Source organism: Pseudopodoces humilis, chromosome 19, assembly GCF_049639895.1.
Source record: "Pseudopodoces humilis isolate 2021_Gansu_Grassland_sample_001 chromosome 19, ASM4963989v1, whole genome shotgun sequence".
Taxonomy (NCBI): Eukaryota; Metazoa; Chordata; class Aves; order Passeriformes; family Paridae; genus Pseudopodoces; species Pseudopodoces humilis.
The window spans coordinates 8,837,182-8,856,443 of NC_142218.1; the positions used below are offsets into that span (position 1 = coordinate 8,837,182).

The 19,262-nt window shown below is 46.9% G+C and overlaps 1 protein-coding gene across 1 annotated transcript in view; it reads left to right on the forward strand.

Moving 5' to 3' along the window:
• LOC102110900 (peroxidasin homolog) overlaps positions 1 to 19,262 on the forward strand; it is a 44,530-nt gene that overhangs the window by 19,681 nt on the left and 5,587 nt on the right. Inside the window, exons 5-17 of the mRNA XM_088064445.1 lie at positions 427 to 498; positions 1,993 to 2,064; positions 3,701 to 3,870; positions 5,923 to 6,040; positions 7,513 to 7,682; positions 8,127 to 8,399; positions 8,557 to 8,673; positions 10,848 to 11,006; positions 12,181 to 12,293; positions 13,465 to 13,621; positions 15,154 to 15,262; positions 16,014 to 16,171; positions 17,442 to 18,945. Coding sequence (XP_087920571.1) covers positions 427 to 498; positions 1,993 to 2,064; positions 3,701 to 3,870; positions 5,923 to 6,040; positions 7,513 to 7,682; positions 8,127 to 8,399; positions 8,557 to 8,673; positions 10,848 to 11,006; positions 12,181 to 12,293; positions 13,465 to 13,621; positions 15,154 to 15,262; positions 16,014 to 16,171; positions 17,442 to 18,945 — 3,192 coding nt within the window. The remainder of the gene's footprint in view (positions 1 to 426; positions 499 to 1,992; positions 2,065 to 3,700; positions 3,871 to 5,922; positions 6,041 to 7,512; positions 7,683 to 8,126; positions 8,400 to 8,556; positions 8,674 to 10,847; positions 11,007 to 12,180; positions 12,294 to 13,464; positions 13,622 to 15,153; positions 15,263 to 16,013; positions 16,172 to 17,441; positions 18,946 to 19,262) is intronic.

Sequence of the window (19,262 nt, forward strand, 5' to 3'; positions counted from 1 at the left end):
GAAAATCCATCTAAAGGTCAGGAATGTGTCAGCTGTGCTGGTGAATGTCACAGCTCACGGCAGCAGGGAGGCTCAGGCATTGGGGTGAGTTGCTCTGCAGGCACCAAGTTTCTTTTCTTGATGGCAAGGGGTGACCTGGAACAGGCAGGAGGTCCCCATGGCCTCTGGAGTGGCAGGTCACACTCTGGATTTTAGTGGAATTAAAACTATTGTTCTGTAATAGCAGAAAAGCCATGTTGGCTACTGAGTTTGCATGTGGAAACTGGAGAGACACTAACATGGATTCTGGCTGCTCACCACCTGCCCTGAGATGACCAGCTGGGGGGCACTGGTGGATTGGCCTGGGAAGATCTTCTGTCTCTTAAACTGCAATCTGTGTGTGATTTCTGTGATTTCCGTGATTTCTGTGTGGTTTCTGTGTCACAGGTACCTGCATTTCAACAACCTGGAAAGTCTGGAGCTGGAGACTTTTAGTGACCTGCCTAAACTTGAAAGGCTGTGAGTAAAGATGGGATATTTCTTGGGACTAAGAGGGTGAGGAGAGGGGGGAAACCCCTTTATTTAGTGTAGCAATTTTGGTAGCATGGAGTGTGATCTCCAAAATGCGAAAGAAACTTTTTTAAGGAAAGATATTTTACATAATTGCCAAGTAGAAGGGTGACTGAGGATGTGAAGGGAATTTCCCATTTTATGTTATGTTCAGGTTTCCATCTAAATAGGAGTAAATCTGCAGAAAGAGCTGGTCAAGCCAAGTGAAATTTTACTCTGAGCATAAGGTCAGCAACATTAGTCACTGTTGGGCAGAGGGAGAAAAAAAGGGGGTGGAAAAGGGATAAAGTACGAAGAAAGTCTAACAAGAAAAACACACATCCTTCTTGAAAGCAGTAAGGAAATGGAGTCTCCTGCTCCCCAGGATTGCTTCTAGCAGTAATGGAGCCACCAGCACAATGTGTGGTTCCTGCTCCATGGAGAAACCAGCAGACTTTTCTGGGCCATGTGGAAATGTGCCTTATATCCATACATGCCAAAGAAATAAAACTGTGGGATCCCACACCCCTAGGAAAATTCAGACCTGGATCAATACATGGCTGATCTCAGTCACTGTATTGGATCCAACAAAAATTCTGGATTTAAATTTTAAAGGAAGGATTTTTAATCCTCCAAGCTGGGCAACCAGGCTGAGCTCTGGTGCACGCGTGTGTGTGCACAGACATTTGCACTCGAGCTGTGCTGCTTTTGTGTTCTCTCCTGTTCCACCACCTATTAAAATTGCTTCATCTCTTCTATCAATGGTCTCTTATGAGTTTTAGATGTACTACACAGGTAAATTCCCCCACCATTATGGTAATGGGGAGTCGATTGTCCCCTCTTGGTCCCCACTAAGATTGTGCATTTCAGAGCAATCAGGGTTTCTCCCTACGAACTGGAGAGTTTTATGTGTGTGCTAAGACTCTGGAAGTGAGAATTTACCTCAGTTTTGTTCTGAGATAAGCCCAGTTTAGGTGGCTGTTGTCTGAATTAGATTTGCTGATGGATTTGGGTTAGTAACTACATGGAGTCTAAGGCAGGAGTTGTCCAACGCCAATGACTGCCCTTGTAAAATTGTCACGTCATCTGCACAGGGGAAGGAAAAGGTCCCTTGAAAACTGGAGCTGACCCAGGCCCAGAGAACAGAGGGTGGGTCCAATCCGAGGGGATTTTGTGCCCTTTCCCCTGTCTTTGCAGAGAAACTGTAAGGGTCCAGTTTAAACCTGTTCCATCACATCCTGAGTCACTGTTTCCAGCCCACACCCGCTCTCGGCTTTGGCATATTACATCACACCCACCAAGGGATGAAATCCCTCCAGCTCATGGAAACAAACATGGAATTTAAAAACTGAGCTCCATTTTGATGAGCACCCTTTGCATTTAAACTGAGTTGTGACCTGGAATGTTAGCATCCTCACAGTGCAAATACTGAATAATGTTTTGGCATGGCTTCTCCCACTGCAGATTCTTGCACAACAACAAGATTTCCAGGATTCATCCAGGGACATTCTCTCAACTGGAATCCCTCAAACGGCTGTAAGTAAAAAACATTGCCTGCAAAGAGGACTTGTTTATCTTCAATCAGATGGGCAGGACCTGAGGAAGAATGTGCTTGGTTGGCAAAGCTTTTAGCTGTTGCACTTCTAAGGCCACTGCTAAGTTTATAAAACAGTTTTGATTGGACCTGAAAGCTTATTTAAGCAGTTAGAAGTTTCTTTATGCTAGTGTCTAATTATAATCAGCTTAATAATGCCACAGGAATGAAGGTTCCTGGAAAGTCTTCACAACAGTTTGAACCCATAAAACATCCTTGAAAAACGTAGAAAGTCCAGGTCATGGATATGACCTTGAACATGTCTGTAGATCAGTATCTAACATGGAAAGAAAAATCATAGTCATAAAAGAAAAGGCTTGTTTTCCAGATTGAAATTAGCCAGAGGGGTGCCAAGGGGCATGATTGTCTTTCCACGCAGGAATTCCCCAGGGTGCCATTCCCACATAACCTGTCTGTCTCTTAAGCTGACTTCTTTCTTGCTTTGGTTTTATGATCTCTGGAAATAAGTTCTATGATGTGTTTGGGAGAAAAAAAAATGTAAAAGGTAAAGAATTCTGGTTTTCTGCCATGATTTTCAAGTACAATAAAATAATGTATTTCTCACTGCAGCCCTCAGTGATTTCTGCAAGCAGGTAAAATGCTTCACTTCTCTTTAACAGGGAATATCTTGTGAAATGCTGTCTGTTGGTGCCAGAGAAAAAGCTGGGGTGTCTATAAAATACTCAGTCATGACCCTGTGTGAGATCTCACATTCTCAAATATGTGACCCTGAAAGTGTTAGATTTTTCTTCCTTTTTTATTTTTTTCAGGTTTTTTTAATTTTTTTTTTTTTATTTGTTATGTTTTTTGTTTTGGATGGCTGTGCTGGTTTTGAAAACCATCACAATGGCCCAGACCCATCGACTGTAAAACTGTCAGTGGGGAAGGAGGCACAAGTTAATCCCCCTGTAGTCCTTATTTATCCTCATGGATAGCACTGCTCGTTATTTATCCTCATGGATAGCACTGCTCGTTATTTATCCCCATGGATAGTGCTGCTCATAGGAACGAGGTCAGTGCAGGGAAGAGGCTGGGGGCACTGGGAGGTCACTGGAGCTCCATTCTCTGTGGTTCAGGCTTGTGTTGCAGTAATAAAAGTTCTTCCAGTTGTGCAGAAATGCTGCAACCCCTCACAGCTGGTTACCGAGAGGGCCTGATCCCATCCACACATAAAAAAAGGGGGAGGTTTTTTTGGAGCTAAAAGAGAAAAGCTGTAACAGAGGCAGTTCTTACAGAATTCACTAAAGATTGAAATCTCCATCCCAGGGTAAAACCCAGGATTTCAGTGTCTCGAGTAGTCCAAAACTGCATAACCCAGTTTAACTGAATCATTTCTATTTGAAACTGGAATGGTTGATGGCAGTTTTTCAATCAAATCATTCAAATTGGTTAAGCATCCTAGTTAAGCATCATGGCAACGAGGTATCTCCAGTTTTCCCTGGGATATAATCGAATGCAGGGCAAACCACACGAGTGACCATTCCCTCTGGAGGGCTGTGTCCCCTCCCGTGCCCTGGAGCAGGAGGCAGGAAGCAGCTGGAGGATGAGCACCCAGCTGCCTTTTCCTGGCTGTTGCAGGCGGCTGGACTCCAACTCCCTGTTCTGTGGCTGTGAGCTGCTGTGGCTGGCAGAGCTGCTGAAGAAATACGCGGAGCAGGGCAGCATCCAGACCGCGGCCACCTGCGAGGCTCCGCGCCACCTGCACGGCCGCTCCATCGTCACCCTGACCGCGCAGGAGTTCAACTGCGGTGAGCCAGGTCAAACACCTCCATCAGCCACCCTCAGCCCCTGCAGCTGGGCTCTGCTCTGGGAATTGCTTCTTCCAGCCCTTTTCCTCCCTCTTCCCTCTGCTGGCATCCCGATTTCTCCCTCCTTCGCTGCTGAAATGGGAAAATCCCAGAGGGGGCTGCAGGAGGACGCTGACATTCCCACCAGAGGTGTTTGAGGCAGCTCTGGTTTGGCTGGTGGGTGTTGTCTTGGCTTTTTGCATAGAGTAGGGCTGGTAGAGGATCTGCTGCAACAGTGGCTAAAGCAGGAACCAAAGGAAATACCCATTAGTCTGAACAGAAGGGAGAGCTGCAGTGGTTGGAAACATGACTGGAAACCTGACGGAGAGCATAGTAGATATGGAGCTGAGTGCTGTGTTTGACTGCGGTGTAAATGATGGCTTTTGTTAGGCTGTTATTCTTTAAATTTAGAATTTTAAATTAGATTTTGTTCTGAAAAATTCCAAAATTAGTTATTTCATATAGAAGAAGACAAATCTCTGATTTTGAAGTGGAGGTAAGACAAAACTCTGATTTTTAAGTGGAGGTTGGCACAAACATTGGCTGCAGTTCCATGGTGCTTAGCTGCTGGTAAAGTCAGTTTGAGAAATTTTCACCCACGTGGGCTGGCTGTTATCATCCCTCCTGGATATGCCAGTCCAGCTGTGCATGGCCCTGATGTGAGCCAAATGTGAGCTCAGCTGGATTTTGAAGAGCTCTCCATTCAATTCAGCTTTTCTCTTATGATTTAATTATTTTTTTTAAAGTTTTGACCATTTCACAGTTTAATTTAGGGCACAGCCATGCAAAGAATTGAGTTGGCACAAAAGGGTCCGTGACCTCAAGGAGGGGGGGATAGGAAGGGTCTAGGGAAAGCAGCTGGGGACACATGGAGTGGCTGTGCCACACAACAAGCTGTCCCCAACACACTCCCAGTGCCACAGTACAGCTGTTAGTGCAAATTTGTTCTGGTTTAGGCATGGAAACACAATGGGGTGTCTGTCAAATTAGCCAGAGCACCTGGTGGGAAGATTTTGCTGGCATTTGGCTTTCACTCTGGTGGTGTGCCAGCTGGGAAGACAAATGATACAGAGTTCAACACAGAGCTCTACCCATGCAGGTGGCTGATATTTGAGTCAGTCTGAAAGCTGCTGGTACCATTAACTCATGGCTTTGAGCAGCTGTGAGCCACAGGGGCAAATCTGCCCTGGTACTGTGGGGCTGTGCTGGGTTTGGGCTGTGCTGGGTTTGGGTTGTGCTGGGTTTGGGTTGTGCTGGGTTTGCCTTTGGGGATTTATTCTGAGCCATTAGCTTGTGGTCTGAGGAGTGAGACACTGACCTTCCACTGGAGGAGGTGACAGGTTCTCAATTTTAGGTTTTACTGCATTACTGGTGAGCATACAGATTGTGAAATGGGTAAGCTTTTTGCTGAATCAAGATCAAGTACTCCAGGGCTTGTCCATAAATTCCTCCCTATTTTAGCACATCCTTTTAATGTTTAACTTGCTTGGTGCTTGAGTACATCTCAAAGTGAAGCACACAGTGAAAAGCTTGGCTGGATAGGGATAGGATGATGAATTAGGGCCATAATGAGTGAAATCCTGTTGGGAAGGAAGTGCTGTGGTTTGCAGGGAGCTGGCTCTGCGTTCAGGTGGAGCAGAGAGCTGCAGGCTGCCAAGGACAGAGAAACAACCCAAGTGAGGATGCTGTTGACTTTGCTTCTGTGGGGGGAGACCAGCTCTGTAATGAACCACTGTACAGTCAGCTCTGTGGGAACTGATCCACTGCCCAACATACTGGGAACAGGGACAGCAACGACTCCCCAGGGCATTTAGAGGTGAACGATGCTATTCCTTCATGATATTTGCAGGTGTTAGTGAGTTTTGGGGTGGCTCTGAGCAGATGCTGCTGTGCCTGGTGCCTGTTTCTTGGGGCATTGCAGGATGGGTGTTGTGTGCCCCACCACACCCCAGCTGGGCTGTGGGTAGTTTTGTGCTGCTTTGGACTGGGTTGTGTTCAAATGGTGTTTTGCAGAGAGGCCTCGAATAACCTCTGAACCCCACGACGTCGATGTGCTCTTGGGAAACACAGTTTATTTCACCTGCAGGGCAGAAGGCAACCCAAAGCCTGCCATTATTTGGCTGCACAACAAGTAAGTCACATGCAAGGAGCCCTGGGATGGCAAAGGTTTTCAAGCACTGAGCTCTTCAGTGCCTGCCTGTAATTACAGAAGTTTTTTCACACAATGTTAAAAAAAAATAATAATTGGTTATTTCATGGGTTATATTTACCTTCCTTTTAACAGCATTCTATGGTGACCATGTAATCCAAGTGGTGTTTTCATCTGCATTTGAAATATTTCATCTGTATTTGTAATGGATTCCAAGAGCTTATAACTTTCCTATAAACATACTCTGCAGGCTGAAAGCAATTGTCTTTTGATCAGGAAAAAAATAAAATGAGTCTTTCATGTTGCTCTCAGCCACCATGCTTGCCATTTGTTAACTGCTGAAATGCTTCTCACTGAAGGCTGATTGTGCTAAGGTATGAGGTTTCTTTCCAAAGGGAAACATTGCTGTGCTCCACTGAAGGACAGAATTTGCAAATTCGTGTATAGGTGTGCTAGATGCCAGAGTGTTCTGGGAAGTGCTACACAATAAGATATTGTGTGCCTACTGTGGAACTGAAGCTGCTTTGCTGCTTTACGAGCTTCTTGTCTGGTGAAGCCTGAGCAGGGCTTGGTTATTAATAAATGATCAATGTATGCATCTTCAGCAAACCCCCCACCAGGCAGAGTTTCAGCCCAGAGCAAAAGTTTATGGCTGAGTTAAGTCCCTTTGGAAGGAAGGTTTTGTTAGGGAAATGCTGGCAGGCTCCCAAAGACAGCATTGTAAGAAGGGTAATGATAATAAATGTTCAACAAATGAGATATGGCTGGAGTGAGGAGACACCAGGGGAATTAAATAAATGCCCAGCAAGCAGATTAGATTGCATAGTGGCTTCAGCCTTTGTCCTAGGGAAAGAGAGGTCCCTTCTTCCGTTTCTATCATCTGCACACATCCAAGATTCCTTCATGCTGGGACAAATGGGATGCAGCACTGGGACCTCCTGCCACAGGCTGGGATCCAGGAGTCGCAGGTCATTGCAGAAAGAAGGAAGATGTTTCACAGCTCTTGGGCTGGGTTGGAGTCCAAGCTGTGTTGGGGTCCCATGGTGACTTCTCAGAGCTTTTTGCTCCTCTGAGGCCCTTGAGACTCGAGTTTGAATAGCAACGGTTGCAAACAAGAACAATATTAATTCATTGTTAAATTTGCATTTAGTGAGTGAGGAGAACAGGCTTTCTGGGCCAGGATGCCCTGACAATGGCAGCGATGCTCTCCTGATGAGCTGTAAACGTCCTGTGTAATCAGCAGGGAGAGAAAGAGCAGCTCACCCAGGGAGCAAATCAGAGCTGGAGCTGCAGTTCAGTGCTGTGAATCAGAACTCTTGCTGCAAATTTCATGAAGTCTCAGAATAGCTCCCAGAAACACCAACTTACTGCCATGCAAAGCCCCCAGATCCCCCAGGGGGAACCACCAGTCTTCCTTCCTTTCAGATTTTGCCTGTTTGTGGCTGTTTTTTCAGTAATGAGATTGACATGAAAGATGACAACCGCCTGAACCTGTTGCAAGATGGTACCTTGATGATCCAGAACACCAAGGAGTCGGACAAAGGCGTCTACCAGTGCATGGCCAAGAACATTGCTGGGGAGGTGAAGACACAGGAAGTTGTGCTGCGCTATTTTGGCACCCCATGTAATTGAGCTTTGTGCACCCCTTTATGACCCGGCTGGGGACGGGGATGGGAGTGGAGATAAATCAGAGTCTGTCCAAGCTTTGTATGTGCCAAGATGTTCTTGGTGTGCTGAGGGAGAGAGCGGCGACAGCCAAGCGAGGCCTGAGCTTAAGGGGCTCCCTCTGGAGTGGGAAAAGGGTACTTAGGGATTGAAGGTAATTTGGGAGTTTGAAGTCTGGGATGAATTCTGCAGCACAAGGGTGAAGAGGACACAGGCATGGGGATGCTCCAGCACTGAGTGAGTGGGTGTGAGGAGGTGGAAGGAAGATGTTGGGGGCATTGCTCACAGTGAGGATTTGGATGTGAGGGAAGAACCAGGGTGGGTTGCAGAGGAGTCCAAGCAAATTGTGTCCACCAGTGAGCAGGCAGCAGAGCTGGTTCCTAAGGCTTTCCTTTCCTTCCAGCCAAGCCCACTTTTGTGATCCAGCCACAGAACACTGAAGTACTGATTGGGGAAAGTGTCACCCTGGAGTGTGGGGTCTCTGGGCATCCCCCTCCTCGCATCAGCTGGACCCTTGGCACGGGCTCCCCTTTGCCACAGGATTCCCGTTTCACCATCACCAGCTCTGGAGGACTCTTCATTCAGAATGTCACCTTCTCGGACCAGGGACAGTACAACTGCAATGCCAGCAACTCCGAGGGATCCATCCAGGCCACAGCAAGGATCATAGTGCAAGGTGAGGGCTCCCAAGTCCTGTGAAGATTCTGTGACATTTCTGGGACACAGTGTTCAGCCAGCAGGGTGTATTTGAGTTTTATGACTGGTTCTGTTCCCATGAACTCCCTGAGTTTGCTGCCTGTTTCCTGCTGCTCAGTCACTGCTTTCCCTTCCAGATTCTCCCAGGTTTCTCGTCATTCCCACGGATCAGACAGTAACTGAGGGACAAAGCGTGGATTTCCCCTGCTCTGCTGAGGGTCACCCTCCACCAGTGATTACCTGGACAAGGGCAGGTACTGCCCCACTTGACTCATGGTTTCTCTCTCCCTGCCATCATCCACGGGGTGTGGGTGGGAACAGCTGAGCTGCTGGTCCAGGGTGGTGGCTTGCAGTGGTGGCACAGGACAAACTGTGACCAGCACAGACCCAGTCCCACGAGGAGTTGTGTTGCAGATCACCAAGGATGGTGTTAAGCACTGAGGAAGGAGCATCTTGGGTCTCTGCTACAAGGAAGGAGTGTGATGGTTTCCATCAGTGTGAAACCCATGGAAAACCTCACACTTCTTCATGCAGTGGCTTCCCACCTGCTCTGAAAGGCAAGGTCTGGACACTCCAGGTCAGTGGATATCAATCACAGAATTGTTTGAGTGGGAAAAGAGCTCTAAGATCATCAGTTCCAACCTTTAACCCAACACTGCTATGTTCACCACTAAACTGTGTCCCTAAAGGTCAAATCTACACTTTTTTTTTTAACACTTCTGGGGATGATTATTCCACCACTTCCTTTTGCAGTGCCACCACCATGTGCCAGCTCTGTGTCATTGTCCTTGATTTGCTGCCCTTGGGGAACACGTTGCAGAAGGGCACCGTTCACTGGCACTCCTCAGAGTTTTCTCTTAGCTTAGGGAAAAGGATTTTGGGACAACAGGTGGCGGTGAACTTTTAAAGTCTCAAATAATTGTTAATGCTGGCTCCACTGAACTGATCTCATCCAACACTTTCTGGGACAGAAGCCAGTAATGCTTGGCCCAGAGGTCCTCCAACTTTTCCTTATGCTTCACAAGCCATAATTAATGGTTTAGGGCTGTGGAGAGTTTGTGGGTATTGTGTTCCAGCTTCCACAGCAATGGCCCTGACACGGAGTTAAGAAGGACCAGCTGAAATTCTGCTCTGCCAGCATGTTCTCCATCTCCTTTAACCTGTTTTCCTCCACTTCCCAGAAAATACATCTTAGGCACGTGGAAAGGAGCACAGTGACAAGAAGCAAGGTTCATAACTGCTTTGTAACCAGGTTTGCACTCAGCACTCCATAAATAAAAAAGTCAACCAAGCTTTACAGTCCTTTCACGTGCTAAAAGCAAGACAAGAGGAGGGGAAGTGGTGAAGCATTGCTCATCTCAAAGCCTTTTGAGAATGTGGGGGGTTTTAGTGTTTGGGATGAATAAGCAGAGGATGAATAAATGGATGAAAATTGAGTACATATATAAAAAAAGTTGATAACCTGACAAATTTTGATAATTTTATCTGGGTCTGTTAAAGCAGTTTAGTTTTCAGCTTTTCTCCTGAAACAGGGAAAATATTGAAACAACTGTTTCCAAAACAAAAAATTAGGCCAACAAATTTAGAAAGGCAATACCAAATGTTCTCATTTATTTGATGAAGCAGAGAGTTTGGATAATTGGTGATTTGCTATCCATCAGGGGTCAAAAAATCTGCAGGTTGCACTAAGAAAATACTTAGAAGGAAGGAAAAAAGCTTCTAGCTCTTCCCAGCTGACCAGACAAGACAACTCAGTGTGTAAAGGTGATATTTCAGGGCAATTGATGCTGGGAAGGGAATGAAATGTGTGACTATCACACAGACTCCTCCAGTGATGGTGATGCCTTCAAAATCTAGAAACAACACAAAACACTTTTGAGACAATATTAATATAGGAAGTAATATAAAAGCAGGTCTTTAACCGGAGGCATCCTTGCAAACATGGCAAATTACACACTGAAAATGTGCTGGAAATGCACACGTGGCGAAGCACATGTGACATGGGGCAAGTACAGTTTTATAAGTTCAGCAAATTAGCATAATTGACTAGAATCCCCAGTTAGAAACAGAGGTAATGGAGTAATTCCCCCTCTTGTTTCAACCCCTTCTGAAGCCTCCCTCCTTGCTGGTTGTTTTTGTCTAATACATGAGAAGGTGTCTTGGGAAGGGGTCTTGTCCTCGATTCCCATAAGAAGCAAGATCAGAACTGGCCCTCAGGAATTTGTTTGTCCAGTAGGAAAAGTGCTGGAGTTAGGAAACTCTATAACGACCCACTAACATCCTCCAGAGCCACGAGTAGATGTGAAGAACATATAAAAACAAAACTCCCTTTGGCGTCGATGGGATGAGGACTGTCAGAGGGAATTAATGGGAATTAACGGGAATTAACGGGAATTAAGGGGAATTAACGAGCTGCTCCTCCGCCCAGGTGGGCCCTTGCCGAGTGACCGGCGGCACAGCGTCCTGTCCACGGGCACGCTGCGCGTGGGCCGGGTGGCCCTGCACGACCGCGGGCAGTACGAGTGCCACGCCATCAGCGCCATCGGCGTCGCCACCCGCGCCGCGCAGCTCTCGGTCACCCCGCGAGGTGAGCTGGGCACGGGGGGCTGGCAGAGGTGTGGTGGTACTTTGGTTTTATGGTAAATAACCATCTGACCCCTCTCCTATGGGATGGGATTTTGCTCTTCGCTGGGAGCGGATGTCTGGCCATGAGGGCTCCATCAGCTGGTGGGAAGTGTGAGAGAGGTTTCCTGAGAGCCAAGGTTTGCAAATTGGAATAAGCTGCTGCAGTCTGGGAGTTGTCATCGAGAAAATTCCTTTGGTAAAGGAAAAACTGGATAATTTAAAACAAAAATAAGTATATTAATTAAATCCTTACAAATATATATATATATATATATATATAATTCTGTGTTTCCTATAGAATTAATTGTAAAATTCTTTTTTAAGTAAAACATTCTGCAAAACATAATGTTTTCTTCTAGCAAACATTTAACTCTGTCTCTTTATACTTAATACTCTTACGCATTCCCTACCAGGTCATAGGTTCAATCTAACTTTAGGTTTTCTAAAATCAAGACTCTGTAAAACACAAGACACACAGGGATGTGTCTTGCTTTTTTTTTTAATTTTGCTTAATTAAAGCTTAATTTTTTTTTCTTAATTTTTTAAAAGCTTTTGCTTTTTTTTTTTCCCTTATAAATTATTCTTTTAAATAAGCAAATTTCCCTTCTTATTCACAAACAGGACAGGGTTTTACTAATGGCAGACTGGAGGGAAGGAAACTCTCTAGAAGCATGAAATTACTGAAGCTTCAAGCACAGAAGTCATAGAATGTTTTAAGACCAGCAAGATCAATATAATTACTTAATCTGGCCTGACTAACACTTTGAGAGAGCCTCATCCAATAATTCCTGAAGCAAGTCATGATCCCTGCTCCAGCTGGAGCATCTTTTCTAGAAAGCCTTTGAATTAAGTATTTAAAATGATGCAGCACATTCCTGTGTAAATGCCCCAAGTGGAGATGCAGAGGAGCAGAAAATAATGAACATAAATGACATAAATTTGCGAACAGAGAGCTTGGTAGTGAGGCAGAGAGCACAGGGCGAGCTGCTGCCCCTCTGCAGAGCCCTTGCAAGAGCAGCAGCTCAGCAGCTCTGCTTTTCCCGTACTGAGATGGTTTTGGTTTTTTTACACACAGGTTTCTCTATTTTCCTTGATGCATTTTTCACCCCAGTGATTTTTTCCCCTGTGTTGCACAGTGATCCCGGTGTTCCTCCGTCCCCCCCAGGACCTGGTGGCAGAGACAGGCCAGGACGTTGCCATTTCCTGCGCTGCCCAGGGAGACCCTCGGCCCACCATAACCTGGGTGAAGGTACGTGGTGATTGCACATCTCTGGGGAGAGGGATGGCTCCCCTGGGGGAGAATTAACTCTCTCCTTCAACTCCTCTCACAGCTTCATTAGTTTTGCAATACATGTGAATAAAGACCAACATTTCCACTGATTTGGGTTTTTTAAGAGAACATTGCAGTTTCTCAGGCTCAAAGCCTTGCAGTAAATATTCTCCTGTTCTTCCTTCCAAAAGAGTCACTTGAAGCCAGTGACATTCCAGGATAAGTACTTGATTCCTGGGGAAAAAACAAACAACCTGAAAATTGATTTTTTTTTTTTTCTAAGTAGTTTGTCCTTATATCCAGGATTCCTGCTGATGGTGTTGAATGACGCTTGTTGGCTCCAGCTTTGACAGGGCAAAGCCACAAGCCCTCAAAATCACACAGCAGCCTGACTGCTCTTTCCAAGAATTCATTAGATGAAGTTCTTCTGACTTTTCTCCTGCTGTTCTGTAGTACAACACTTGGGACCGCCCTTGTTACCTGCCCTGCCTTTGAGCACAGTCAGGCACAGAAATTGAGCCACACTTACCCCACAAAATTGGTGGGAGGTGAAACAGCTTTCCTTCTTTGCAGCTTTCTGTGGGCTCAGCCAGCAGTGGGAGCAGAAGGAAAGGCCCTGAGAGGACAGCAGGGCAAGCTTTAGGTTGTGGCAGGGAAGCAGAAAGATGTTAAGAATCAGGAGAATAAAAAAGTAAAATTTAAAGTCACTTCTGCCGCCAGCCTGGCTGAGAGGTTGGGTTTGAGTAATGCTGTCAGAGCCAGCAAAAGCTGGGATCTGCAGATCAAGGCCTACAAAAATCCATCAGTTTCAGGCTGTCCTAAAAGAGGAAACATTTCAACTTCATTTTGTGCCATGAAACTTCTGTGAGGGCATCAGGGCCTGGGACTTGTTCCAGCCGTCCTGTTTGTGTGGGGTGTCTGTGTGGGGACAACCTGTGGGCCAAGGGAAGGAGCCGAGCAGGGACCTCCTCACAGCAGGAACAGGTGTCCTCAGACTGCTCTCTGGTTTCTCTGGAAGAGCAATGCTAACATCTGGTGGCCACATTTGTTCATCACATCCATCCCTGGGTTTGCTGAGCAGGCTGGAGGCTGGGCTGGTGGGAAGCTTTCCGTGCTCTGACACAGCTTCTGTCTTTTGATGGTGCAACAGGAGGGCATCCAGATCACAGAGAGTGGCAAGTTCCACATCAGCCAGGATGGGACCCTCTCCATTCAGGACCTGGGTGTGGCTGACCAGGGCAGATACGAGTGCATAGCAAGGAACCCCTTTGGCTTCACCTCCAGTGCCATGCAGCTCACCATCACGGGTACCGTATCTCCCCTGAGCCCTCTCTGGCTCCCCTGTAAGGAGGTGCTGCGCTCTGTTGACAGCTACACTTTGAGTATATAATTATGTAAGAAATTATTTCTTCAGCTTCTTTGCAGACAGGTCCCTTGGACTGGAGTCACCTCGTTGTGAAAGCTCCCAGCTGCTGCCCCTCGCTGTTTGCTCAGCTGAGCTGCAGTTGCTCCCTGCAAAGCCAAAGGTCTTGTCTTAAACTTCCTCCTGCAAGCCCAGCTGTCAGTGTCCGTGTAGTTATTGCCTCTGCTGGGAGGGAGAAATTTATTAAAATGTGCCAACGTGCTCACAAATCATCATCTGACCAAAACCTCACATGCCAGGGAAGGGAGGAGCAGAACAACATCGTTGCTGCAAAGAGAGGGTTAAAATGTCTGCTCAGTCATAGAATCATAGATTCACAGAATCAGTAAGGCTGGAAAAGACCTCCAAGATCATCAAGTGCAACCTTAGACTGTGTACCCCCCCTTGGGAATGGAAGCTAAGTCTGGCTTTCAACCTCCTGCTCTGTGTTAGGGAAGCAGTAATGAACAAGGAGGAGTAGTTCTCCTCTGCTGGTCAAACCAGAGGTCAGGAGTGGAAATTGAACCTCTTACAGGGTAAGAAAAATGGCAAAGGAAAAAAAGAAATCAAAGGCAAGCAAAAAAGTTTAAGATATAAGTAAAGAGCTGTTCCAGCCGTAGCCAGAATAGATAGTTGCTCACTTATTAGAAGAATTTACTAACATTTTCCATACAGGGGTTGTAAGCAAGGAGCTGAAAATGGTCAGAAATGCCTTTGTTGTCTGAAATAATCCCTGAGATAATTTCAGTGGTTTATTCTTGATTGGTGCTTCATTCACCACCTGGCTGTTGCATACACCAGTAGCCAGCTGGGAACTGGTTTGTTCAACTGTGACAAAGGCCCTGGCTTAAAAAATGCATCCTGTAGTAATTTTAAAGAAGTGATCTCTTTACTTCTGAAGGTATTCCAACAACAACTTTGGTATTTTTGATTTAAAATTATGTAGCAGATGTGATAACACTAAGTTTGAACTATTATTATCATAAATATCTATTAATTACTGCCAATAATTAATAAGTGTTCCACAAACAGAAAATTAATGTATGAGCAATGTATTTAAATTAATTTCATTAATCTGAGAAGTACCTTTGTGGGAAGCAAATATATTATTTTTGGTTAACTCACTGTGATTTTTACATTTTCTTTTTGCAGTTTAACAGCTAACCAAAACAGATTGGTTTATTTGCAAAGCTGTACGGGAGAAAACTCTGAATGTGTATCCACAGACATCTGAAAAAGTCACCTTCATTTTCAGGCAGTTCACATTCTTCAGAATATCTGTCTTAAAAAATAAATCAATGCTGTTCATATTACAACGAGGTTTGCTCTGCACTGAGGTCGCTCTGGTGCTGGTGCACAGATTTTCCTGAGCTGAGAGGGCTGATTAATATCGAAGCAAACTGAGGGTGTTTTGTTGTTTCTCTGTGCTTTGGGCAGCCACGGACGTGGGTCGGAGCGGGGACACGTTTGTGGCCACGTCGCTGCGCGAGGCCATCAGCAGCGTGGACCACGCCATCAACTCCACACGCACCGAGCTCTTCAGCAAGTAAGTGTGGGAAGTGCCTCGAGCTGGGGCCTGAAGCAGAAAAGTGATAAAAAACCCACAAGAAATGAAGCTTGCTCATTTTATCACTGGCAACCCGCAAAGGAAAGCTACGGGATTGTTTCCACTGCTGGAGGTTGAAGCTGCACCATGTAGGATGTGATAGAGCTTCCCAACAGGTTTGGGATTCTGGAAAAATGAGATGCACGAGCATCATCTCTTATGTCACTTCTAGCTGTGCTTTGTCAGCTGGAGTTGGTTCTGGAGATAGTGAATAAAAAGTAAAATAATCAGAGGAGTCATTTTATGAATGCAACTGACTTTGTGGAGGGTGAGCAGAAATAATAATATAAAAATTCCAACCATTTCCTCAATAAAAAATAAATTCTCGAGTGAATATGATTCCCTCCTTTTCTACCCCAATATATGTTTTTATTGGAAGGATGGATAGCCTGTATTAAGCCAGAAACCCTCTGCGTTTCAGCTGTTGAAAAGTGAAAAAATAAATTACTATCACAGGAAAAAAAAACAGAGAAACTGAGGGAATTAAATATGTGCATTTTCCTGGGGAAAAATATCCTTCCTTTAATCATCTGCAATGTGCAGGCAAGCCAAGTTGCTCTTACACACTCATTTGGGGGCCAAGCAATAGACCAGCTTAGAACCTGACTCTTGCTGCTTGTAGGCTCTCACTGCCCTGAGCAGAGCTGATTAATTTTAATGATCCTGCATCACTTTTAATTCCTGGAAATAGGCGCCCCAAGACTCCCAATGACCTCCTGGCTCTGTTCCGCTACCCAAGGGACCCCTACACCATCGAGACAGCCAGAGCAGGGGAGATCTTTGAAAGGACCCTGCAGCTGATTCAGGAACACGTGCAGCAAGGGCTGATTGTGGACATGAATGTCACAGGTAGGAGAGATTTAATTTCCCTTCTTAATTTTGTGTAGATGTCGAGATATCCAGGAAGTTTAAAATGTACAGTGGTATATCAAAAATCCAGATAAATGTTGGGTAAATCAAGAAATGTGTTGTCTGGCTGGCAATTCTTTCTATATCTCACAGTTTTTTTTAACAGCTGAAGGGCTGGTCTTGTATTCACTGAACCAATTTGATACCCAGGAAAATGTTTTAATTCCCTGTTTTGGTAAAGGTTTCTTAGATGGCTATAAAAGCCCTATTCCTCAAAAAAATATTAACCATCTAACTGATAAAGGAGCATCCTTGTGGGTCTGAAGTTCAGACCCTCAACAACATGGTCTGAGATGTTTCCTGCCCTCCAAATAGCAACGAGAACAGTGCTGGGAACTCTGAGGTATTTGGGTGCTGTAACAGAGGAAGTGGGATATCCCTTTTTGGTCTCTGCTTCTTTGACCTCTTAGCTACAAACTCAGGTAAGTCCCAGCAACTCAGATTCTTTCTGTTGAGCTAAGATAGCAAACAACAAAGTAATGTAACAGCAAAAATACCTAATGAGGCAATCATGCAGCAGCTGGACCCCAAAACTTCCTACCTGGCACTTCCTTGATATACAGCGAACATTCCAGTACACCTCTACACATTCTAGGTGTGCTTCTACCTATACGTGTGATTCATCATGGAGCAGGCATGTGTATTTGGGGCCTGTAAATATTTTTTCCTGGCTGGATGTATTCCAGAATGTGAGAAGTCTTTCTCCAGGCGGCAGGTCTGGTCTGGGCTGGTTGGCCTGCCAGCCTCTCCTCCTCATTGCCCTGTCAGCATCCACACAATGCAGCATCATTCAGCTCTTTCACACAGCCCAGCAGCGCCCTGGCAGCCACCCACAGCTTCCTGCTGCTCGTCACGTAGAGCTTGGGTGGGTGATGGAGCTCGTGGTGGCAGCAATAACCCAGGGAGCCATAAAATAAACCTAGAATAGAGACCAAGACCACCCCCATAGCTTCCTCTGCCAGTCACAACATTTCTGCTTTCCAGCTCTGTGCAGTTAAACTCTTTTCACTTTATTTTTTGCTTTGTGGGCCTGATGTGATCCCATGCTTCCTTTGCTTCCCATAAATTCCACAGCAACATCACGCTCAAAGAGCCGGCTGTCCCATGCCCATCCTGAAAGGGGTTTTCACACAGAGCCATTCCATGGGACTGTGGGAATCAGGAGGCTGCAGCTGATGCCTGACCTGGTGCTCTGCCCTTCCCTCTGCAGGCTATCGCTACAACGACCTGGTGTCCCCTCACTACCTGACCATGATCGCCAACCTGTCGGGCTGCTCCGCCCACCGCCGCACGCCCAACTGCTCCGACATCTGCTTCCACAAGAAGTACAGGACCCACGACGGCTCTTGTAACAACCTCCAGCACCCCATGTGGGGTGCATCCCTCACAGCCTTCCAGAGGCTCCTCAAACCAGCCTACCAGAATGGATTTAACCTCCCCCGAGGGTTTTCCTTGGCAGAAGATGCCAGGGACCTGCCCCTTCCTCTACCTCGCCTTGTCTCCACTGCCATGATCGGGACAGAGACCATCACCCCTGATGACCAGTTCACACACATGCTCATGCAGTGGGGCCAGTTCCTGGACCACGACATGGACCAGACGGTGGCAGCCATCAGCATGTCCCGTTTCTCAGATGGAGCCCCTTGCAGCGAGGTGTGCAGCAATGACCCTCCCTGCTTCTCCATCACCGTCCCTGCCAACGACCCCCGCGTGCGGAACGGGCGCTGCATGTTCTTTGTGCGCTCCAGCCCCGTGTGCGGCAGCGGGATGACCTCCCTGCTGATGAACTCTGTCTATGCCAGGGAGCAGATCAACCACCTGACATCCTACATCGACGCCTCCAACGTCTACGGCAGCACGGAGCAGGAATCGCGGGAGCTGCGGGATCTGGGCGGACAGAAAGGGCTGCTGAAGCGAGGGCCAGTTGTACCCAGCTCGGGCAAGCACCTCCTTCCCTTTGCCGTGGGGCCACCCACGGAGTGCATGAGGGATGAGAATGAGAGCCCCGTGCCGTGCTTCCTGGCAGGAGACCACCGTGCCAACGAGCAGCTGGGGCTCACGGCCATGCACACGCTGTGGTTCAGGGAGCACAACCGCGTTGCCACGGAGCTGGCTGCCCTCAACCCGCACTGGGACGGGGACCTCCTGTACCACGAGGCGCGGAAGATTGTGGGTGCCCAGATGCAGCACATCACCTATGCCCAGTGGCTGCCCAAGGTCCTCGGGGAGGCTGGGATGAAGATGCTGGGTGAGTACAAAGGCTACGACCCAAACGTCAACGCGGGGATTCTCAACGCCTTTGCCACGGCCGCTTTCCGCTTCGGGCACACCTTGATCAATCCCATCCTGTACCGGCTGAACGAGACCTTCCGGCCCATCCGACAAGGCCACATCCCCCTGCACAAGGCCTTCTTCTCCCCTTTCAGGATCATGCAGGAGGGGGGGATTGACCCCCTCCTCCGTGGGCTGTTTGGGGTTCCTGGGAAAATGCGAGTCCCCTCTGAACTCCTCAACATGGAGCTGACGGAGAAACTCTTCTCCATGGCACACTCTGTGTCGCTGGACTTGGCTGCTATCAACATCCAGAGAGGGCGAGACCACGGCATCCCACCCTACAACGACTTCAGGGTCTTCTGCAACCTCTCCTCTGCACAGGAGTTTGAGGACCTCCGAAATGAGATAAAGAACTTGGAGATCAGAGAAAAGCTCAGGAGGTACTGTAGCCTGGATGTGGAAGGATCAAAATTACTGGAGACCAGTCAGTGAAAAGTTCCTGCTTCTTCCAGTACACCCATGGAATAACCTTCCCAGATATTGCCCCCCAGAGATGTTAAGATAGGGTAATAACCGAGGTTTAACAATGGGGTAAGACAAATGAGGTTTCTCCAAGTGATCAGTCTGGTTCTGGGTGGAATGTTGTCAGGCACTGCTGTGGTGTACTTTGGGAGCAGATTGAGCCTTGGAGCTATTTTCCAGTCAGACTAAACTGCATCCTATCTGCCCTGTCTGCCTCATCCCAGGCAGGTCTTTA